Raw genomic sequence first — 24,374 nt, forward strand, 5'->3', positions numbered from 1 at the left:
AAGGCTGCCCTAACGAAGTACCAGTCTGGGTGGTTTAAGCAGACATTCATCTTCTCGTGGGTTAGGACTTCAACAAGTGAATTCTGTGGGGACAGAACTCAGCCCCTCACCGTGGCATGGCTCTGCAGATGGGCTGTGCCTCCCTTCTCCCTGCCGGCTCACACGAGGTCTTGCCTCCCCACACTCCCCGCTGCCCCGCACTTGGTGTCACCCAGCTTTGCAAGATTTGCCAAACTCATAGGTGTAAGGGGATGTCTTATTATTGTCTTAATGTGTATTGCCAATGACTTTAAATCTCTTCATATGCTTATTAGCTTTTAGGTGTTCTCTTCTGTAAATTGCACATTTTTCTATTGGGATTGCTCTTTCTTGCTGGTTTACAGGGATTTCTTCTGTGTTATTAATCCCTTATTGGTTTCTGGCATCATAAATATCTCCTCCCATCCTTTTAACTTTGCCCATAAAAAAAATCCTTTATTTGTGTATCATCAAATTCATCAGTCATTTTGCCTTAAGGGCTGTGCCTGTGACATTTTTGTCAAGAAGTCCTTTTCCACCATGGGCCACAAAGGTCATCTTCAAGTTCTTCAGTGTGCTGCACAGGCCACAAAGGTCATCTTCAGGTTCTTCAGTGTGCTGCACAGGCCACAAAGGTCATCTTCAAGTTCTTCAGTGTGCTCCACAGGTTTTGCCGTCCACATCTGATCCCAGCAGCATCTTGGTGCTGACTCAGCAGAGCCAGGTGGGCTCCTTCCTCACAGAGCATCTCCTCCACTGGCACTGCCCAAAGACACTTGGCAGCTGTGTGACAGCGCTTCTGGTGCCTGGCCCCCCTCAAGGGGTAGGGCCCAAGAAAAAAGAAGGCAACTCACCAGCCAGAGCTTCTCATCCAGCCCCCCGGCATAGGAGGAACACTTTCCGGGGCCAGAGTCTGCTTTTATTCTTCGTGGGTACTGCCGAGTGGGGGCGGCCCCTTGTTTCCTGCTCAGGGGAAACAGAGCTCTGAACTTTGCTGTTACTGGCTCCCAGGACAAGCCTCAGCTTCCCCACCTGAGCAAAGAAGTTTCAGATGGTGTCTGAAAACTGTCAGCTCCCAAATCCCAGCCCCCAGTAACTCAGATGTTTATTTTGGAAGTCACTGCCTTCCTCCAAAAGATTCTTACTCAGGACAGATGCTGCAGACTCTTGGAAAGTGAATTCCCCGATGTGTTTAGAGGATGGTGAGGAGGGGTTCGTGCATTTGCTTCCTTTCTGGGAACTTTATCAGCTGCTGCAGGAACGGCCTTTGCAAAAGGCCACCGTCCCTTGGCTGGAAGCCTGATGATGTGGCCAGCAGCTGCGCCCCCTGGTGGCCATGTGGTCAGGCTGGTCCTGGGAGATGGAACTTCACCTTCACAGCGGACAAGGGCCCAAAACGGAAGGCAGGGAATGCACCTGCAAAAAGGGCAGGCCGCCCAGCCCCAGGGCATCGTCGCGACCGCTATTTTGGTTGGGGATTAGTGCTAAAGACTTTCTGAGCCTTGCACTTGTCCAGGCCTCACTGGGCAGGATGACCTGACTTTCACGTCTCTCAGCAACCCCCTCCCGTGATGTCAGGCCCACACCATACTGTCTAGGAAAGCCTCCATATTTCCGAATGTTTCACCCAAGTGCAAAGACACATGTTAATAAACGCTTTAGATTTATTCTGCCATTTCTGAAGCCACCTCATTTATGTATACATAGGATATAAATGGCTATACATTTTCACATACTTTTATACAAGTTTAGGTTATACTACTATATGAGTGTTAAAATGTACCCATTAGTTACTCAAAATAGACATTTATTGTTACAAGAAAACTGTAAGAAGCTTGTGTAACATGAACAGCAGGTATTTAAAATATGTAAAGTAAATGGTTTTGCCCTGACTAAATCAGCCTCAGTATTTTATGCTCTTAATAGAAAAGCCCATCAAACAAAATAGAATCCTGGAGGATCAAATCATACGAATGATTCATTAAATAACCCTTCTGAAGCAACCCCAGAATTATATAAACGTAAGGGTTAAAGAAGGTCATATGTACCGAGCATGGGTTGGAGGAACAGAATGGGTTTGTTCATTTTACCCTAAATAAAAGGCTCTTGTGGGGAACAGCTCTGCCATCAGTACACATGGGCAGATGTTTCCGTAGCCAGCCATTCCCAGATTTACTAACAAGCCCTTTGCCGCAGGTTCCCTGCTGATGAGATTTCCCTAGCAACAGAAGTCTGACCTCTCTGCTCCCAGATGGGAGAATCAGAGCTCTCATTTGGGTCAGGGATGGCTCATGAGGTTTGGTTCAGCCAGCAGAACCAGCTCCCTGGATCCTGGAATAAACCAGACACCAATGGTACCATGGGCTCTGTGCCCAGGGAGAAGTCAGGTCCAGCGTGGAAAGAAGAGGGGCTGCTACCTTTTGGAGTGAAAAAATGAGGCCGTTTACACTGTATTATAACAAAATGCCTTTTTCTAAAGGCTGGAAGAAACAGCTGTGCTGTGCTGCCTGAAGCATGCAGAAAAACCCTTCAAGTAGCAGGTGAAGGCAAAGCCTTTCTCCTCCCACACACAATGGATTCACCCAGTATTCCCCTCCACTACCAGTTTTGACCCTCATAACAGCAGCGGGGGTGCAGATTGATGTTATCACCATTGAGCAGATGAGGAAACTGAGGTCTGATGGGCAATGATTTGTGCACTGTGACACAGGACTGGGTGAAGAGCCTCGCCAGCCGACAGCCAGCTGGTGCACTCTCCCTCACCTTATCTCTCAAGGGCACAGCTACGCTCTTCCTCCACCATCATTAACACTCACAGTGCACAGACAGAGCTTCCCCAGACCTATGCAGTATTCTGTGCAAAAACATTTGGAATGTGAGCAATGGCTGAACAGCAGCTTGCCAGGCACATCTGATCACTCCCACTCCTGCCTGACCTCACTTACGCTGCGCTGTGCAAGCCGCAGGTTCTCAGAAAGCCACTATCCTGCATGTTACAATGAGTGGCCAACTTTCACAGAAGAGCAAATGGTGGCCCTGGCTACAAGGTGCAGCATGCAGCCCCCATATGCCAGGGGGCGGCTGCTATCTTCCAGCAGAGGGAGAAGCCCCAGCTCAGCTCCCTAACCCCACACCTGCTTCCCGTGACTCACAGCCCGCCTTGCTGCTGGCCTGCTGGCTGTTGTCTTTGACTCTGAGCTGTGCTGACCAAGAGTGTTCATCCTCTCCAAGACTTGACTCCCAGGCATGGGTGGGAGAGTTGAACCTCAATGCAATCTTCCCCCACTCTGAAGCTCGTCTACCCACCCCATTCGTTACAATTAAAGGCGGCTTTCTCATCCCTCCACAGACTCCAGTTTCAGCCTCTGTCTCCAGAGCCGGAGTGTATAGGGCAGAGGTAGAAAACGGCACGAGTCGGAGAATGAGAGCACCTAGAAAAGAACAGAGGAGCTCAAGCTCATTTAATCAAAATGTTTTAATTTCAACATTCTCCAGAGTTCACAGAAAAGAGGGATGCAAGCCCAAAAAGCAAAACCAGGAGCTCACAGTCACATGCCTCCTGCTGCAGGCAGTGGGGCCTCTGGTACTGAGAGGGAATGCCACCCAAGTATGCCCCCGCTGTCTCCACTCAGGAAAAGGAAACCCAGGCACAGTCCTCATCACAGTAAGTCTAGCCTAATGGGGGAAAACAGGCTTACATGTTTCCTTCACTAGCATACTACGGAAGGGGAAACCTTTTGGGCTTTGGCCCCTTGGTTGGGAAACCCTTCCTAAGAGAACTGAGCCATACTCTGGCCCTGGTACAGTAGCTGGGACTTAACACACTCTGATGCTCAAGGCCTTGCAGCATCTGATACCAGAAGGCACCTTTAAAGTTTTGTTTTCAACATTATTTCATCTATTCCCAGATCTAGCCCAGTGAGGTCAGCTGCACAGGTAGCATTTAACCACCGGGAAAACAAAAGTGCTACAACAGTGAGTCCGTGGTTGGGGGAGAAAGCTCCTGGGATTTGGAACCAGTTTGCTGGTAGGGAGGATCACACAGGAGGTTAAACACCTCTGACCCGGAACCAAGACAAACCTAAGCCTGGGGATTCCCCTGGATGAAATCACCAGAACTTGTTTCTTATTATCAGTCTCTCCTTCAGTGAGTTGAGGATTCTTTTAGCTAGCGGGATTTCAGTCAAACAATGTTGTTGTGGTCATTATTTGTACTGTTTTCCTAGTGCATCTTTTCCGTTTTGTTTGCAAAAGTCAATCTCACCCCATACAGATGTTAACAGATATCCACACATTTGACCTGGTGTGGATAACATCTCAGGTAGTGCCTCAGAGGTCAGGAAGCATTACCATGAAGGACTCATCTTCAAGGACCGTTTCTTTACCGCCTGCTGAATATGGATCATAGGCTCAGATGCCCAAAGTACCCGGGATACAGGTCTACACGGCAACCCAGTGCCACACTGGCTTAAAAAGAAAACAGTCCATTTTCAAGCTGTTCTTATCGACTTTAAAGCTTTTTTGTGCTTCTCATTTAAAATGATTTTCTTCCCCTCCTTAACTTCCCATTTTATTTCACCATCTCTCAAAACTGTCTCCCAGAAAGACTGAAAATTCACCTGCTGGGCATGCAGAAAATTATGCAGATGTGAAATCAATGGAGAGACAACGTTGGAGTTTATGTCTGAGTATGCTGCCAATATAATCCTCATATCCAGGCTTTTTTAGACAGGGTTTCACTCTGACACACAGGCCAGGGGGGCAGTGGTGTGATTACAGCTCACTGGAGCCTCAAACTCCTGGACTCCAGGGATCTTCCTGCCTCAGCCTCCCACAGTGCTGTGATTACAGGCATGTGCCATCACATCTGGCTAATTCTTTTGTTGCTGTTTGTTTGTTTGTTTTTGTAGAGATGGGTCTTACTATGTTTTCCAGGTTGGTCCAAACTGGCCTCAACTGATTGTCCTGCTCTGGCTTTCCAAGGTACTGGGAATACAGGCATGAGCCATCGTTCCCGGCCCATATCCAGATATTCTATGTTTGGCCAAAAATATAAAATTCTGTTATAAAAAATAAAGTTACTATGGCAACATTTTCCCAACATAGTTCCCAGTATATAAATTCGTTTTTCTTAAAATGATACCAAGGTAGCTCAATAACAATACCAGTGATAACCAAATACAATTGAACTTTCTAAAACTACGTTCTTACCTTCCCTATCTACTCAGCTCTTGTAATGGTTTTCCACTTTTAAAAACTATCAAAATAGGATTTTTAAAAAACGTATCAAGACTACATAATTCAACTAAAAGTGTTCCATGCAACTGTGGTTGAACTATTCAGATTCCAGACTTCTACCAAAAGCAATCCAAACAGCAAACTCCCAAAATGGCCTCCTGAGTGGCACTAAACAAGCCAGGTGAAATTCTAGGAGACCTAAGGGATCTTATCCAGAACCATATTTTGGAAAACTATAATCAATCAATTTTTTGATAAAGAAAGTAACTTTCCAGAGTATGTGTTAATTATACCTCTATAAAGCTTTAAAAAGTTAACAGCTATTTAATTCTTGTTCATCAAAAATGGGGCCCTCAAGCTAATTAAGATGACTGGGAAAGATGCAGAGGAGTGATTACTTTTGGAGGCGCTCTGGGAACCCATACACAGGGTACAGGAGTCGTCATCATTAGAACAGGCACTCAGCTCTACTGAAAAGGCTGATGAGAGCAGCAACTCCAGCGGGTCTGTAAAGTGCCACTGAGCCCATGTTCATCTACTCTAGGCTGTGGCCGATCGTGAAGAATCCTGAAATTCTCATTTCTGCTCATGCTGATAAACTTATCATCTAGTAGTACTGGTTTTTCATTTAATTTGAAAAGTATTAAGATATATCCTGCAAATAAATACATAACATTTCTGTACCCACACGGTCCCACCACCATAAAAGGATACACATATAAATTAAATTAACCTAGATTTCTTAACCATTTTCTCAGCTTAAGTTTGCCCTCACCCTAAATGAAGTCCAAATTATATCCAAAATATATTTAAATATTCCAAAGGTATAGCAAACCTAAGATATCAAAAAAATGTAAACAAAATTTATCAAGCTTATATTTACAAACCATATTTTTAGGTTTTTAATTCACCCTGTCCTGACCCTCTGGAAAAAAAGAAAAAAAAAAAAACCTAACCAATTTATATTTAGACTGAAGCTGATTTGGATTTTAAAGTGGTTCCTTGGAGACAACTGCCAATTACTAAAACCAGTGTTACTGAATCTAGCGGTTTGCTGTATCATTCAATTTAAAAGACCAAAATATTTCCTTTCGGCTCTTCCAGTAAAGCTCTTTCTGGATGAGGCCCCAGATCCAGCTGTCCTAAGTCAACGTGCTGAACTGGAGACCCTGCAGTCACGCTCGGCACAGAACCAAGGCTGGGTGTCAAGCGGCCTCATGACTTCCACTGCAACTGTTTAACATCCCCAATTCCTCATTCTTCAGTCCAGTTGGCTGAAAAGCGTGGAAACTGGAGTGTAAAGTAGAGAAGCAGAAAGAGAAACATAGATTGATTCTCAAAAGAAAATCAAGGACTCCATTCACCACAGTGTCATCCTCATACTCCACAGTCAGACTGCTTCTCCTGAAGCTGCCTTGTTAGTATCTGATATGAAGACAGAACAGCCACTCCTATGTGGAAGAGGATTTGCCAAAGGTTCCTCAGCCCGTGCAGGTACATGTTGCCCAGGCAAATAAAGAGCAGCAGCACCACCACCTTCATAGTCCTGGCTGGACTGTAGAACAGGTACAAATAACACTGAAACGAGACCAGAAGAGGAACTCCAATCAGTGATAAAATGGCCACTAGATAACACGCAAATTCACCTCCCACGGCTTCCACGAAGAGTGTCATTTCTCTCACACTAGCTGATTAAATTGAATTCATTACAATGAAGTGTGGACCCACTGGTTAGGCTGTTGCTAATCACTGGATGAAAGTGAGGATTTGGAAGATTAAACGGAAGCGAAATAGATGTCACAGGAAGAAGTAGTGCATGGCACATCTGAAAGAAGTTCAAGAAATAGAAATGCCCAGGCTGCTGTAGAGAAGGAAGAACTGCAGATAAGCTGCAGACAGCCAAGCCAGGGAACCCTAACGTGCCTGACTGGCCTCCCGGGGAAGTTTTCCTTCGAGGAGCCATGACAGGCAGGCAGGCTGGTGAGAGGAAGCCATGCCTTTACTGTTTTGGTTTCTCCTGAGCCACGACTTTACTGAGTCCCACTCTTCCCTTGGGCAGCCTCCTTATCATGTCTTCCACAGCATCTCCGAGTCGGGGAAAGGTCTCTCAGCAGGGAGAAGGACTGGTATTTTGTATATGACTATCACACATAAAAGGGGCCATTCTTGTTCTGCAGAAGGTGGAAACAGCATTTTGGTTCAATGTTGTTTGTTTTTTGTTTTTTTTTTTTAAAAAAAAAGGGCATTCACTGAACATGGATCAATCCAACAAAGGTTGAATCTACAGAGGGAGGGAGTGAGCCCTCCACTGAAGGAGCTATCCAACTAGGAACACAGCTGAAGGAGTGAGGTGGAACTGTGCAATCCCTGCAGCCCTAAAACACTGCACTAGGGAACTACCACTGGCTGTGCCCACGGTCTCGGAGACTTGCTTTCTGAAAAATGAGTGCATTTTCATGGGTTGAAAATTTCTTTTTGTACAATCAGGTAATGCTTTTCCTCTTTCTTTGAGACAATGTCTTGCTCTGTCGCCCAGGCTGGAATGCAGTGGCGTTGATCTCAGCTCACTGCAACCTCTGCCTCCCTGGTTCAAGCAATTCTCAGGAGGCCTCAGCCTCCTGAGTAGCTGGAACAATAGGTATGTACCACCACACTCAGCTAATTTTTGTATTTTTATTATAATAGAGATAGGGTTTCACCATGTTGCCCAGGCTGGTCTTGAACTCCCAGCCTCAAGTGATCTGCAGGCCTTGGCCTCCCAAAGTGCTAGGATTACAGGCATGAGCCACCCTTGGCCTTGAACAAGGGGCTTTCCCTTTCTGAGCACTAAGTTCTTCCTCTGTAAAATGAGAGAACTAGGCAGGATGGGCCTAAGGTCCTCCACTAAGGGCTCAGTATTGTCCTTGATTTGAACCATGACCTTGGTGGAACAAAAATCACAAGTAGAAACTTGCTGATAGATGAACAAAATAAGGTCAGGGATTTAATCCACTCATCAAAATATCGTTTCACCCACCTGGAAAATGCAGGCTACAAAAGGAACAAGAAAAGCCAGAATGTTTCCCATTTCCTCATGGGCAACCTAAAAGAAATACAAGGAACACAAGGAAAGGAATATTTAGATGAAAGAAAACACTATGACATAAAGCACTTGACTCCGCCTTCCATCTGGTATGGTTGACAGTACAAAACCCCTGGCTGGGTGAGACACAAGTTGCTGTTTATGCACCAGGTCAGCATTAGCATACAACCGTTTTCAACAGCCTGGTCACAGCACGTGCCTCCTGTCTTCAACCTGGAATGAGCCGCCCATCCCTCCACCTCTCAGAACCCTAAGCATCTGTCAAGACCAAGGTTTTTCTAATTCCTCCCATTCCCAGGCACTGCCACCTCCTTAATGTTGCTGCCACACACTGTTTTGGGCCACAAGAGTCCCCAAGGCAGGGAGGGACTATGTCTTAACTATCTTGCTGGCCAGGTACCTATTCTAATGCATACAAACAAACAGATGGTCAGTAAGCAGCTGGTTAAGAGCAATCATAATCAATAAGAGTAGAACGCACATCACACATTGATCAAAAACAGGATGTGATAAGAGGCAACCACCGCTCATAACACAGGCCTGCTGCCATTCTCCAAACAGGTTGGTCTCCATCAGTCTCCTGAGGTTCAGTATCAGTCACGCTTCAGACTTTACCCACCACATGCATGAGTGTGAACATGGTGGCTCTATCTTTAAAAGTAATATCTATCTGTTGATACTAATAATGGTCCTATACCTTTTTTTTTTTTTATGGAGACAAAGTTTCACTCTTGTTGCCCAGGCTGGAGTGCAATGGCACAATCTCGGCTCACTGCAACCTCTGCCTCCTGGTTTCAAGCAGCTCTCCCGCCTCAGCCTCCTGAGTAGCTGGGATTACAGGCATGCGCCACCATGCCAGGCTAATTTTGTATTTTTAGTAGAGATAGGGTTTCAGCATGTTGGCCAGGCTGGTCTCGAACTACTGACCTCAGGTGATGTACCCGCCTCAACCTCCCAAAGTGCTGGGATTTACAGATATGAACCACCGCACTCAGCCTATACCTTCTTAAAGTATTTTAAATACTTCAAAATTTTACAACTATTTTTAAAAAGCATTGAAACAGTAAGTTCCTTTGAGATGAGCAGACCAGCGAAGGAACTTCCTAGTGATATATAATTCATTGATAAGACACAAGGAAGGTGGCATCTGCATTATATAAATCAGATTACAGGACAATATTTTTTCAGGTGAAAAAGAGCCTGAACCCTTCAAATGAGAGAATGAAACTTCCATCCTGGGTAAATAATCCAGTCCCTGGAGTGACTCCTGGGGTCCCAAGAGCCACAGGGTGGTCTAATGTCCTTGCTGCAAATTCTTCATTTGTTACCAATATCTTGGCATGCCCCTCTGGCCTCTTAGGACAACAGACATAAAAAAGCAATTTTCATAGTCATTCAACTTACTACAAAGAATAAAATTCATATTAGATTTGAAAAATTGTAACTCAGTGTATAATAACGTTGTAGATAAAATGTATCCCTATCACTTTCTTCTGTCATATATCCTTCAATTTAAACTGTAAAAAAAAAAAAAAAAGTTACCTGTAAAGAATGTTCTGCAAGATGAACTCCACGAATGAGATTCAGGGCGGCACACATGATGTTGAGAATGAGGGAGAGGATGCCCAGGGCTGTCACTGGTTCCATTCGGAAATTAGGAGCTTCACAAGGAAAAAAAACAAGTGTCTAGTGAAAATAATTTCTATATGAAAGAAAAATAAAGACATGAACTAGGCTTACACTAATGATAGGTTCACTATGTTAAACACAGAATCATAAACATGAATTGTAAAAGCAGCAGAAGTTAGAGGGAAAAGGCAAGAAATGATGGACAGAATGGATGTGGGCACCCGAGGGAAGTTTATTCCAGAAAAAGGCTCTTTTCCAGGCAAGCACAGGTTGTTCAAGTGCTGAATTTCCTTTCTGTCTACAGTAGTGGTTTTCAACCAGGGACACTCTGCCCCCCAGTGGATATCTGGCAATGTCTGAAGTCATTTCTGGTTGTCACAACTAGAGACAGGCTGCTACTGGCATCTAGTGGGTAGAGGCCAGGAATGCTTCTAAACATCCTACAATGAATGCACAGGACGGCCTCCATAATAAAGAATTATCTGATGCAAAAACGTCAATAGGGATGAGGCTGAAAACTCCTAAAACAATTCCTGGGTCAGGCATGGTGGTGCGAGCCTGTAATGCCAGTGCTCTGGGAGGCTGTGGCAGGCAATAGGTCGCTTGAGCCCAGGAGTTCAAAACCAGCCTGGGCAACATCGTGAGATCCTGTCGCTACAAAAAAAATACAAAAAATTATCCAGGCATGGTGACACATACCTGTAGTTCCAGCTACCTGGGAGGCTGAGGTGGGAGGATCATCTGAGCCTGGGAGGCTGAGGCTGCAGTGAGCCATGATTGCACCACTGCACTCATGCCTGGGCAACACAGCAAGACCTTGTCTCAAAAAAAAACACCACCCAAAATTAGCCAGGTGTAGTCCCAGCTACTCAGGAAACTAAGGTGGGAGGATAGCTTGAGCCCCGGAGGTGGAGGTTGCAGTAAGCAGACATTCTACCACTCTACTTTAGCCTGGATGACAGAGCAAGACCCTGCCTCAAAAAAAATTTAAATAAATAAAACAATGTCTTTTTTAAAAAAATTATTTCCCGTTGGAATTGTAATTACTGCTTATTAAGGAAAATTGGGGAATTTTACAAAGAATCAGTTTGCCACCCAAATGCTACCACTGTTAATCTTCTGGTGTTAAATGCTCCCCTAGACATGTCTGTGCATAGGTTTTTGGTGTGTTCACACAGCCGTCCTTCTACTGTATATACAATTTTATGTCCCTTTTGTACTTAACATATCAACATTTTTTCCATGTTACAGTCTCTTTTTTTTTTTTTTTTTTGGGAGACGGAGTTTCACTCATGCTACCCAGGCTGGAGTGCAATGGCGCGATCTCGGCTCACCGCAACCTCCGCCTCCCGGGTTCAGGCAATTCTCCTGCCCCAGCCTCCTGAGTCGCTGGGATTACAGGCACGCGCCACGATGCCCAGCTAATTGTTTGTAGTTTTAGTAGAGGCGGGGTTTCACCATGTTGACCAGGATGGTCTCGATCTCTTGGCCTCGTGATCCACCCACCTCGGCCTCCCAAAGTGCTGGGATTACAGGCTTGAGCCACCGCGCCCGGCCCCATGTTACAGTCTTAAAAACAAACAAACAAACAACGTCTTATACTACCAGAGAGGACCAAGGCTTTATTTGTAATTGGTTGTTAAATGTTTAAAGTATTTCTATCATATGCCTCAACATTCAGCTTGTCCTCTGACAATGACAATATGCGATGTCATATGCGCTTCCAGAGTAATTCACAGCAAATGCGATTTTTAAAATTCTAAACTAATTGGAAAGAGGGAAACATTGATTATTTAGGTTACAAGCTGTTTCTAGAACTATAGTTAGAACAAATTTTCGTTTTCTCTGTAAAGACAACCACTGGAATTGATTTTGGTTCACACAATTAACTGGTGTCCCTCCCATTCTCTTGCTATCCTCCTTTCTTGCCCTTATATTTCACACACACACAAATACTAGCCACAATCCAACTATGCCTATTGTTAGTGTGTTAGAGTTTCCACTGAGCAAAGTTACTATTAGAACAGAATATGCTACCTGTAAAGAGTCTAACCTCAGGACAATAGGGTAAATCAATCACAGTAAAATGTCCTAGAAAGACGGGCAAGGTGACACTTTCTGGGTTTGCTCCTCTTGTCTAAGTGTTTAAAAACAAAATACAGATTACAAAGATATGCCTGCACTCGTATATGATAAGGGAGACGCTTGGAGCTCAATTACCCAGTCTTCCTTTTGCAAAAATTAAGTTTATTCTCAACATAAACTGGAACCACTTATTGACTGGCATGAGAGCCAATCCAAGTATTGGCTGAAACACATTAAACTAAAACACAAAGTTAAGTCAAAACCATGAAGATTTTTAATACATCACTTTTAAAATTCAAGCAATGAGTTTAGCATAAAACAGTTAAAAACAAAAATAATTAGACTACTATAGTGAGACAATTCTTTTAGCAACAGATTCAGCTCTTATGCCATTACAGAATTCTTAGAATGTAAATATCCACTTTAATTAAATATTAATTTAATTGTATGTAACTGTAAACAGGAATGCAAAAAATCATGCTTTGTTATGTGCTAAGCATTGAGTGGCTAATGACGTTAATGACAAAGTCATGGAATGTCAGGGCACTGTGATCACATTCGTTAAGACATCTTTCTTCAGATGAGGTCTCTGAAATCCACAGGGACAGAGGGAGATCCCAGTTCTCAGGGAGAGCCAGACAGTGAGAACATTAGAAGCCCAGGCTCCGGCCCCCTGCCCAGCGCTCTATCCCCATTGCCCTCCCTCCAACAAGAAGAGCAGGGGTTTCAGATCTACAACATTTCACTAAATAATATGACGAGATAAGGATTCTCTCTCTGGCTCTGTCTCTCTTTCTCTCTCTACAAATATATATATATATATATATATATATATATATATATAAAATACAAATCTATACAGTTCAATAAGTAACTTACAGAAAAGAGGATGAATCTTTATAACATTTAAACTTGTAGTTCTGTCAGAACAACTTGGACTTACTAAATAAATAGATAAAATTTAAAAATAATAAACTTGCCAGGTGCAGTGGCTCACACCTGTAATCTCAGCACTTTGGGAGGCCGAAGCAGGCGGATCATGAGGTCAGGAGTTCAAGACCAGCCTGTCCAATATGGTGAAACCCCATTTCTACTAAAAAATACAAAATTTAGCCGGACATGGTGGCACACGCCTATAGTCCCAGCTACTCGGAAGGCTGAGACAGGAGAATCACTTGAACCCGGGAGGCAGAGGTTACAGTGAGCCGAGATTGTTCCACTGCACTCCAGCCTGGGTAACAGAGTGAGACTCTGCCTCAAAAATTAATAATAATAATAATAATAATAAACTTGTAGATTTCATCCTAATTAAGAAAATAACCTGCCAGCTGGGCATGGTAGTTCATACCTGTAATCCCAGCATTCTGAAAGGCCGAGGTGGGAGGATGATGGCTTGAGCCCAGGAGCCCGAAGCCAGCCTGGGCGGTAACATGGGAAACCTTGCCTCTATTTAAAAAAAAAAAAAAAAGAAGAAGAAGAAAAGAAAATAACCTGCCAAATCACTCTTCAGCTCCTGAATTTCATCACAATAGCCTCCCTCAAACCAATCCACTGTCTTAATGGTCCATTTTTTTCTTTTTTGAGACAGGTTCTCATTCTGTCACCCAGGCTAGAGTGCAGTGGCTCACGATCATGGCTCACTGCAGCCTTGACTTTCTGGGCTCAGGTAATTCTACCACCTCAGTCTCTGGCGTAGCTGGGACTACAGGCGTAAGCCACCACCTCTGGCTACTTTTTTGTATTTTTGATAGAGATGGGGTTTCTCCATGTTGCCCAGGCTGGTCTTGAACTCCGGGACTCAAGTCATCTGCCTGCCTCGGCCTCCCAAAGTGCTAGGATTACAGGCGTGAGCCTCCGCACCTGGCCTGTAGTCAAATTTTTTATAACAGCCACCAAGAAACAGGATTGGTCCATATTTTTCTCAGCATATTTTATGCCACTCCTTCTCCCCAAAAAACAGCTTTCTAGCGGAAAAAAAAAATCAATGTCCATTTGAAATATGTAGTATCACTTGATCAACATCAGGGAACGGCAAGCCGCTTACCAGGCTCCAAGTGCATTGGTGTGTGACCGTTCATCACCCCATTTGCCACATCTGTGTCCTCCAGAGTGAGAACCACTGGAGGCTGCAACTTGAGCTCCTCATGAATTTTTTCCAGGCTGCTCTCCATCTGAGAGGAACTTACATAGTTAAAATGCCACTTCATTTTCTGAATGATGCTGTCTGCAAACAGAGAGCAACACAAGTTCAGCATTTTCATTAGAATGGATATTATAAGACAATATGTACTAAATGAAGTTCACATTTCTTTTTTTGAAGATAGAGTCTCACTGCTGACCGCTCTGGGGTCCAATGCAGTGGCGTGATCACAACTCACTGCAGCCTTGGCCTCCTGGGCTCAAGTGATTCTACCACCTCAGCCTCCCAAGTAGCTGAGACCACAGATGTGTGCCACCATACCTGGCTAATTTTTTTCATTTTTAAATTATTTTTCTGTAGAGACAAGGTCTCATTATATTGCCCAGGCTGGTCTCGAACTCCTGAGCTTTGAGTAGCAATGCTCTAAGGCACGGGTCAACAAAATTTTCTTACAGTGCCAGTTAGTAAATATTTTAGGCTGCTGGCTACATGGTCTCTGTGACAACTCAACTCTGCCGTCATAGGGCAAAAGCAGCCACAGACAACATGTAAATGAATGAGCATAGCCATGTTCCACTTTATTTACAAAACAGGTGGCTGGCGGCTGGCCTAAGGACCAGCATTTGCTGACCCCAGCCTCAGAGAGCTGTGGATTATAAACAACCCATTTCGCCCTTCCCCCACCCTGGCCTCCCCCACCCTGGCCCAGGCTCTGTGGAGGTGAGAAGCCGGAGTGTGGAGCCGTGACGCTTTCCAGGCCACTCCAATCGCTATGAAATCCCACAGTACGAGTCTGTTCTTCAGCGACATGTTTTGCATCTCCAATGGTTTTCCTGATGGTCAAAGCCAAATCTAAACTGTAAACTCTACACATACAACAACATGGGCGACAACAATAAATATGAAAGAAGATTACAAACCAAACTCAAGAAAAGCGTATGGCCTGGAGGCTAGGCCAATGCAGGTGGTGTCATAGGAAGCTGTGAATTCCCACCACAGCGTCTCCAGGAAGCAGAAGGCCATGGCTGCTGGGCACTGGCAGGAGCAGATAGCCATGCAGGCCACGTCTCCGAAAGAAGAAAAACTGAAACAAAAGGGCAACATCTGCGTTACCAGGACACAGGGCCACGAATCCCCACCCCACACCCAGACGCAACCTGACGCCAACCCTGCACTTGCTTGGCTTTAAACAGGCTTGCAGCTGTTTGTTGCAAGTATATTGTCTCTTCAGTTTGACATATTCCTGAGGCTGTCCTTCTTCCACTTTCTTTAAAATGTCTAGCAGTCTTAGTCAGTGACAGCCGGTGATCACTCTTATTTATTCATGCATGAGGAATGCATATTCTATTAGGGGAATTAGCCTCAGACTTCTCCACACCTACTGAGAAAATGTTTTTCTTCTTTAATCTATATCAATAGATTTCCTAACATTAAATCATCCTGGCATCCTAAAATAAGCTCCTGATGGATGTAAGTTCCCACATATTCATAAACATACAACTGCTGGATTTCATTTGCTAACATTTTAATTGGGAGTTTTTTGTGTCTATGCAAATAAGACTAGCCTATGATTTTCCTTTCTTATGCTGTCTTTATCCAGTTGTGGTATTTAGGTTATTCTGGTCTCATGAAATAAACAGGGCTTTTCTTCTTTTTCTGCTCCCTTTTGGGCTGTCATGATATCATGGCAAGCTCAGGGGATGGGGCCTCTAGGTCACCTATCTGTGTGTCTACCGACTCCTGCTCACTGTGGAACGTCTCCTCTTGCATTTTGTCATGTTTTGCTGAAAGCTCGTCCCTGTAGGAGTTCTTTCTGTAAGGGTCCCCTGAGGCCCGAGTTGTGGCACACTTCCTCCAGAGTGGTTCTGCATTTGCTCTGGCTGCCTACCACAGCAGTGTCATCACTCTGGGACCAATACCAATGTTTCAACGTTGGCTTAGGAATTCGTAGACTTTGGGGAGTATAAACTCCAGCTTCAACATTTTACAAGGCACAAGAACAACATTTCAATTTCTTAGGTGAAATTGACTTTTCCTTCCCACGCAAAGCCAAGTGGAGGTGAGTCACCCTGTATCCATGGGCAAACTACTACTCTCACCTATCATCACTTCATTAGGTTGTGGCATGACAAGAACTTTCCTTTATGCAAGGGTCTTTTTCTTCTCACTCTGTCACCCAGGCTAGAGTGCAATGGCACAATCTCAGGTCACTGTAGCCTCCACCTCCCAGGCTCAAGCCATCCTCCTACCTCAACCTCCCAAGTAGCTGGGACTGTAGGTGTGCACCACCACACCCAGCTAACTTTTTGTGTTTTTGTAGAGATGGGGTCTTGCCATGCTGCCCAGGCTGGTCTCAAACCACTGGGCTCAATCTGCCTAACTCAACCTTCCAAAGTGCTGGGATTACAGGCGTGACCCACTGCACCCAGCCACAAGGGTCTTGTTCTGACACTCCACCCTATGTAAGCCCAAACCAAGCCCCAATTTTGCTGTGACTGAACCCAGGAGCCTCAGTGTCCACGTACACACTTACTACCTTAATGCTCTCCTTTTATTTCTAGCATCTTAAGTTTTCTTTCTTTCAAGCTTAAGTACACATTTAAAGTAATTGCCGATATACATTTACCCTCATTTCTGGGTGTTTTCAGCAGGAGGTTTTTAGGCTGTGTTGTTCTACCATCTTTTTGAAACTGTAACTCCCTATATAAAAACTTCTCCAATGTGAAAAAATAGTCGACTCTCCTCCTTATGGAAGACATCCTTCAGAAGGGTCTAGGCCACTCTATGATGGAGGTATTTCTATATGAAAGAGATCCCTGCTGTGGGTTGAATGTGTCCCCACAAAAAGATTTATTGATGTCCTAACTCAAAGAAATAGTCTTCGAAGATGTAACTGAGATAAAATGAAGTCATACTGAATAGGGTGAGCCCTCATGTAATGACTGGTATCCTTACAAGAAAGGAAATTTTGGACACAGAGACAGAGGGAAGAAGACCACGCAACCACGGAGACAGAGACGGCAGTAAGGCATCTACAACCCATGACTGGCAGAAAGCAGCAGAGGTTTGGGAAGGATTATTCCTTCAAGTTTGCAGAGGGAACATGGCCCTGCAGTACCTGTGACAGAGTAAGTTCTGTTGTTTGAAGCCAGTTTGTTATGGCAGCCTTAGGAAACAAACACAACTCCTTAAGTATTAAAAGCTATAGCACTGCTCACCTATAAGAAAAGAAAGTCTGCTTCCTCTGTGAAAATAATGGTAAATATTTAATTCAAAATTACAAATGAGTAAAAAAATTTTTATTCCTTTTTCCAAAAAAACTACTGAAGTACCCAAGATGTAATTCTTAAGTCTTAAACTTCTGTTTTCTGTGAAAAATAGCCTTTAACAGAGGAAAGGCTTCCTATTTGCAGTACAGCACAAATCAGTTAATCACAGCACAGTAAAGAAGAGACCTTGAAGAAAGCCATGTTCCGGTACTCAGAGAAAGGGGCTGCACCTGGGGCAGGTGCAGCTCAGTGTTTGCTCCTAAACAGCCAGAGCCCATATTACCAGGTGACAGATGCATGCGCCTATTATTTGTTAGCCCCTTCAGGACGTGGCCCTTCGAGATTAACATTATCACCTGCCTGGTGTCAGACCTGGACTTTTCCTTTTGTTTTTATAATTCTGAGACTGAATTCCCCTAAAAGGACCTCAGCTTAGCAGATCAACTAAAAATTTACTATTCAAGGAGAATAAAAGGGAGCCAGGCACAGTGGCTCATACCTATAATCGCAGGGCTTTGGAAGGCCAAGGTGGGATAGTCACTTGAGCCCAGGAGTTCAAGACCAGCCTGGGCAACATGGCAAGACCCTGTCTCTAAAAAATAAATTAGCTAGGTGTAGTGGTGTGTACCTATAGACTCAGCTACTTGGGAGGCTATCTATCCATCAATCTATCTGTCTAATCTACCTATCTATCTAGAGACAGAGTTCCAGCTACTTGGGAGGCTGAGATGTGAACATGGCTCACTGTAGCCTCGACCTCCTGGGCTTGAGCAATCCTCCCACCTCATCCTCCCAAGTAGCTGGAACTAGAGGTGCACCCTACCACACCTGGGTAATTTTTAAATTTTTTTATAGAGATGGGGTCTCATCATATTGCCCAGGCTGGTCTTGAACTCCTGGGCTGAAGCAATCCTCCCACCTCAGCCTCCCAAAGTGCTGGGATTACAGGCATGAACCACTGTGCCCAGCAGAGACCCTGTCTCTAAAAAATAAAATTAAAAATAAAAACATAAGGAGAGCAAAAGGGACTTGATAAGTGAAGGTCTAAATACAAGAGAAAATAGACATAAAATCTAACAAGTCAGTTTGATATTCTAAAATCTGCCTTACCCCTGATGCCTCCACAGAATGACTGGCTTCTTGCTCTGAGTCCTAGAACAGGAAGTTGTATAGCCCATAAGAAGCCGATTTTGGTGCCTAACTGCCTGCATTCAAATCCTGGACTGACCAGTTACTAACAGTGTAACCTTAGTTAAGTTTTTTTACCTAGTTTCCTCCTCTGCAAAACAGGTGTAATACTATTACCCACATCATAAGCCACATGAAAGCACTCAGTAATATTAGTTATGGATTATTGTAATCACTTGATGCCTACTTCCATTGGAACATTTTCCCACTGTATTATAGTTAGTTATATATTTCTCGTTACCTCGTTAGACTTTTAAGTTCCTTGAGAAGAGAGACCTACTACTCTCACTTACTTTTCACTCTCCTGATCCTGTCACGTAATAAAATTTTTAAATGGCTGGGTACGGTGGCTTATACCTGTAATCCCAGCACTTTGGGAGGCCAAGGCGGGCAGATCACCTGAGGTCAGGAGTTCGAGAGCAGCCTGGCCAACATGATGAAACCCTGTCTCCACTAAAAACTTCAAAACTTAGCCAGGCATGGTGGCGGCACCCATAATCCCAGCTACTCAGGAAGCTAAGGCAGGAGAATCAGTTGAACCCATGAGGCAGAGGTTGCAGTGAGCAGAGAGCACGCCACTGTACTCCAGCCTGGCTGACAAGAGTGAAACTCTGTCTCAAAAAAATAATAATAATTAAAAATTAAAAAGCGAAAAATTAAAATGTAAAGTGAAAACATTAAAAAGCAAAAAAACTGAAGAGCTATAAATGAAATATTTTTTCTTATTTCTTGGCCTTCTAACTCATTATTTTCCCTCTCCAACATTATAATCTAGGATCTCCTCCCGCCTTACCTCTTCCTTCCCTGCATCTGAGTGAAGAAAAAACTATAAAACTAAAGACATGAACCCAGATCTCCCAATGCTCACAGGCACTTCATTAGCAGAAGGTAAGAGCTGGAGCAACCATGGCTGGGCACGGTGGCTCACACCTGTAATCGATCCCGGCACTTTGAGAGGCCAAGGCAGATGACTCACCTGAGGTCAGGAATTCGAGACCAGCCTTGGCAACACGGTGAAACCCTGTCTCTACTAAAAATACAAAAATTAGCTGGGCATCATGGCATGTACCTGTAATCCCAACTACTAAGGAGGCTGAGGCATGAGAATCGCTTGAACCTAGGAGGCCGAGGTTGCAGTGAGCCACGATGGCACCACTGCACTCCAGCCTGGCTGACACAGCCTAATTCTGTCTCTTAAAAAAACAAACAAACATGGAGCAGCCATGCTTGAGGCTCTAAGAAAACCTATTTCTTTCATGATTCTGTTATAGACACACATGACCTCACACCACTGATGCTAGATCTACTTTTAATACACAATGTGATCAGCATAAGGTTACCACTACATGTAGTTAAAAGTAATCCAAATTTTGCTAAGATTCTGAAAAAGTGTATATGCTCACTTACTGTATACTAAAGTCACGGCCTTCTGCAGAGCCTCGACCTGGATACTGGGCCAGTCGCAAGCCTAAAGTCTTGAGCCGTCTCTTCCATTCCAGAAAATCCTGGGTGTGGTAAAAATCAGTAGAGGCCGAGAGGGGCAGTCCATCCCTTACCCGTACCACGCAGGCAAAAAAGATCATGGACATGGTCCACAAGAGAAGTCATGAGGACACCTGAGGAAAGCAAGGTCACCTTGTTACTGAGGCTCAAATGACAGTGCCAGAAATACCCCCACCTGTGAAACATTCACTCTAGGGTTTGTCACCGTCAATCCCACTATAATTGCAAAATTGCTTTTATTGTTATTTCCCTGCTCTCTACTGCTACATCACTCCCAATTTTCCTCCCTTCAATATCCTCCCTGTCTTTTCTGCACTTGTAATTATCTTTTCTTCTCTAATGAATCTCTCCCTTTCCAGAATTAAACCAACTGGGATGATGGGGACAGAAGCAGGACCAGAGGCAGGACCAGGGGGCTCAGGAGCAGCAGTAGCAACAGCAGGACACAGACAGAGCAAGACAGCCCTAAAGAGACGGGAAGCACCAGACACTGGAGCAGCAAAAAGGCTTGAGGCGCAGTGGCCTGTCTACTTCAGGTCACCCATGGAGGTGGGCACTAAGCAGTTCAGCAGCCACATCCTCACTTGCAAGGAGACAGAAGAAGGTGGAAAGATTCTGAGCATCTAACCTAATGCTGGTGACAAGGAGAGCAGACGGCAAAAATGAAACATCTAGAGCACGTCCTTCTGAATTTCTGCAAATGTCTGATATAGAGCCAGTCTTCAAAGTGATGACTGAGTCCCTACAGATGGCTAAAGGCAATCATTTAGCAAATTATATTACAGTAAGATTATAAATATTTGGCCATGATATGTGAGGACCATTAAGAAACAAAAAGAAACAGATCTGAATCCTCATGGTGCGTTGGGTAAATTAGAAAAGGATGCCTCTCCAGGTGGAAACAGGCCTGCACCAGTTCTGCTGGCAGAGCCTGGCTGTGTTTTAGCCCTATCTGTTAACTCTGCAGGGTGCTTATTCACGGTATAACCTGTACATCTGCGATTGGCAGCCCAGCAATTAGAGATTAGTGAGGTGGTCATTACAGTTCAGATGGGTCATTCCAATAAGATGTGTCCACACATCCTATTTCACAAATCCTCTACTTGACAGGATCCTCTACCATCAGGCCCCTTATTTGATAGGATGATGATGGGTAATACCATAGACCTCTCTTCCAAAGGACTCTAGGGATACAACCTTACTTAGCATCTCGGTTCTTGATCTCACACCGCCAGGAAGCACACTACTCTCCATCCCCGTGCCTCCAGGAAGCACGCTGCTCTCCATCCCCGTGCCTCCAGGATGCACGCTGCTCTCCATCCCCGTGCCTCCAGGATGCACGCTGCTCTCCATCCCCGTGCCTCCAGGATGCACGCTGCTCTCCATCCCCGTGCCTCCAGGCATTCTTCACCAGGGACTGCAGCACCACTCCTCTCCCATATCCAAATCCAAATCAAAGACTGTCTCAAATCTACCTTCGCAGATTTGTCCAGCTGTAAATACTTTCTCCCTCTTTTAAATTCTTAGGAAACTACCTCTTTGTTCTCTATTTTACTGATTTTGCATTTCCACTACCTACATATAAGTTCTAAGAATAAAGACCATGTGTGGAATGGATAAATGAATGAATAATTATTACTACTATATACATGTAGAAACTGAAGAGATATGAAAACACAAAGGAGGCAAAAAGAAAAATCAGGCTACCAGCCAGCAGGTCCTACACAGTCCATCTGACCCATTTCCCTACACCTTTCATTGGAGAGCAAAAATGTGAAAAGCCCCAGGAAAAATACACCCACACACAAAAGCTACTAAGTTCCCAGCACCAATGGCAGGACGAGGTCAACTGCCAGAAGACACTGTGGGTTCTACAGCAGGACCCCAAGCACCACAAAGGGAATCAGGGGACAAATGTACAGAGGTTAATTGTTCTATCTTCTATACTTTCATATTTGAAATATTTAATTTTAAAACATTTTTTTGGGAGGGGGACAGAGTCTCGCTCTGTAGCCTAGGCTGGAGTGCAGTGGCACGATCTTGGCTCACTGCAACCTCTGCCTCCTGCGTCCCAGTTCAAGCAATTCTCCTGCCGCAGCCTCCCGAGTAGCTGGGATTACAGGCACATGCCACCATGCCCAGCTAATTTTTGTATTTTTAGTAGAGACAGGGTTTCACCATGTTGGCCAGGCTGGTCTTGGACTTCTGAACTCGTGATCTGCCCCCCTCAGCCTCCCAAATGCTGGGATCACAGGCATGAGCCACCATACCTGGCCCATTTAAAAACATTTTTAAAAAAGAGTTACAGGGCACAAAGCCCTGACAAAGATAGTGAAAAGCTACAAGACCAATTTGAGACCAGGGCTTAGGGTCTCAACAATAGCTCCAACAAGAACCAAAAGCCAAGATATGAAGACACTGAGGCCAAAAAGACAGTCAATGAGATACGAAAATAGTTACAGACAGGACAGAAACACCCCAAAGCAAAATAAGAAAGGTACTAAATTGTATGCCCTTCTACAGGAAAACAGTGTGCACTGACTCCAACTGTCAGCCCCAAAACACCCTCTGTGGTTCTGTCCTTATGGATCCCCTACCATATACCAGGTATTGTGTGAAGCCAGTAGAAAAGAAATGGTGACACTTCCAAGCAATGGTAATCAGAATAACCCATTTTACCAGTCCCTAAAGACCCAATGTCCCCTCCAGGTTCTCTACTTCTCCATCCTACCCTTTGGTGATCAACTTTGCTTTTCCTCAAACATTAATATTCAAGATTTTTAAAATGCTCTTCCTGTTTTTCAGTTGTATCAAGTTACTAGTACTACAAACTAGTGAAACCCATAACTATTTTTTTAAAATATTTGTGATACTTTAGTGAAGGTGACACTGTGATATTAATTTGTGTGTATTTGCGAGTGTACGTGAATGTACAGGATGGCAGCTGCCTGAGGGTTAAAAGATTTTATAGGCTGCCATGGAAGAGTCTAAGAATGGAGACAACACCTGTGACATTATTTACCTTTGTAAAAATATACTTTGTATTCCAAAAGATGAAAAAAAAACCTAATATGAAAAGGAAGAGGCTTAGCTTTACAGGGATTTTATATTTGTGAGTTCAGGTTATGATCTATTATGAGGCAGCCTGTACTCAAGAGATCTGACCACTGCTCCAAACAGAATAAACTTCTGTTTCTGGAAAGAGGAACTAGAAGTACTTTTTCCTGCTTCTCCCACAAAATACCCTGGACATTACATATATAATAAACATTTTAAAATTCTGACCAGCCTGGTCAACATGGCGAAACTCCGTCTCTCCAAAAATACAAAATTAACTGGGTGTGGTGGCAGGAGCCTGAAGCACGAGAATCACTTAAACCCAGGAGGGAGAGGCCACAGTGGGCCGAGACTGTACCACTGCACTCCAATCTAAGTGACAGAGTGAGACCCTGTCTCAAAAATAAAAATAAAAATTCTGAAAGGTGGAGAAGAAGGCAGACTGGCTAGGAACCTTGGGATCTGAGGAATAACACAGCTGTGAGTCTGCTGAGTTTGTTTTTCTTTTTTTTTTTTCTTTTTTTTTTTTTTTTGTCTCACATGTCTCACACTGGGTGTTAGATAAGCTAGCAAGAAAAGCGAATAGGAACAGAAAAAAAAAAAAAAAAAAAAAAAAAAAAAGTTGCTCTTCAGTCAAAAAAACTAGAATAAAGGTACAGCATAGCAAAACAGAAAACTTTTCGATAAAAAACTGCTCTACTCCAGCCAAACATCACAAAAAAACTGTAGCCACCACACGCCTGCCAACAAAAGCCAAGTGAAGAACCTGGACTTCCACCACTGCCCTGCAGTAACTAGTGCCCCGTTATCCACCTCCATTCTGCCCGGGTAGCCTCAAAGAAGACCAAGCAGCGGCTAGAGGGCAGTAATGAGCCATTCTCTCCCACTGTGCCACTGGGTAGACAGAATTCCCATCTCTCCCAGCAAGGATGGGCAGCCCCTTTTCCCAAGGGTGTCAACAGAGGCCATGTGGAGAACCTGGACATCTATTTCCATGGGCAGTAATGAGATAGTCCCTCACTTCCCCTGCTGGAGTGGTGTCAACAAAGGCCAGCTAAAACAGAAGATTTTAGTAAGATTCAGATCTCATAACATCCAAAATGTAAGCTTCAGTAGAAAATCACTGACTATACTAAGAATCAGAAAAATCTCAACTTCAATGAGA

General features: G+C 44.2%; 1 protein-coding gene across 4 annotated transcripts in view; it reads right to left on the bottom strand.

Annotated features, from left to right (window-relative positions):
- Nucleotides 1-3,475: 3,475 nt before the first annotated feature.
- SEC22C (SEC22 homolog C, vesicle trafficking protein) overlaps nucleotides 3,476-24,374 on the bottom strand; it is a 33,991-nt gene continuing 13,092 nt past the window's right edge. For 3 of the 4 annotated variants that reach the window (XM_032264187.1, XM_032264186.1, XM_032264188.1), the window contains exons 2-7: nucleotides 20,057-20,265; nucleotides 15,113-15,276; nucleotides 14,097-14,276; nucleotides 9,881-9,999; nucleotides 8,273-8,338; nucleotides 3,476-6,834 (exon numbers count right to left, since the gene is read on the bottom strand). In XM_032264187.1, coding sequence (XP_032120078.1) covers nucleotides 6,634-6,834; nucleotides 8,273-8,338; nucleotides 9,881-9,999; nucleotides 14,097-14,276; nucleotides 15,113-15,276; nucleotides 20,057-20,238 — 912 coding nt within the window. In that variant the 5' untranslated portion in view covers nucleotides 20,239-20,265 and the 3' untranslated portion in view covers nucleotides 3,476-6,633. The other variant, XM_032264189.1, reaches the window with a different exon arrangement.

This window comes from Sapajus apella, unplaced genomic scaffold, assembly GCF_009761245.1.
Source record: "Sapajus apella isolate SASKATOON/1434 unplaced genomic scaffold, GSC_monkey_1.0 scaffold143, whole genome shotgun sequence".
In the NCBI taxonomy this organism is placed as follows: domain Eukaryota; kingdom Metazoa; phylum Chordata; class Mammalia; order Primates; family Cebidae; genus Sapajus; species Sapajus apella.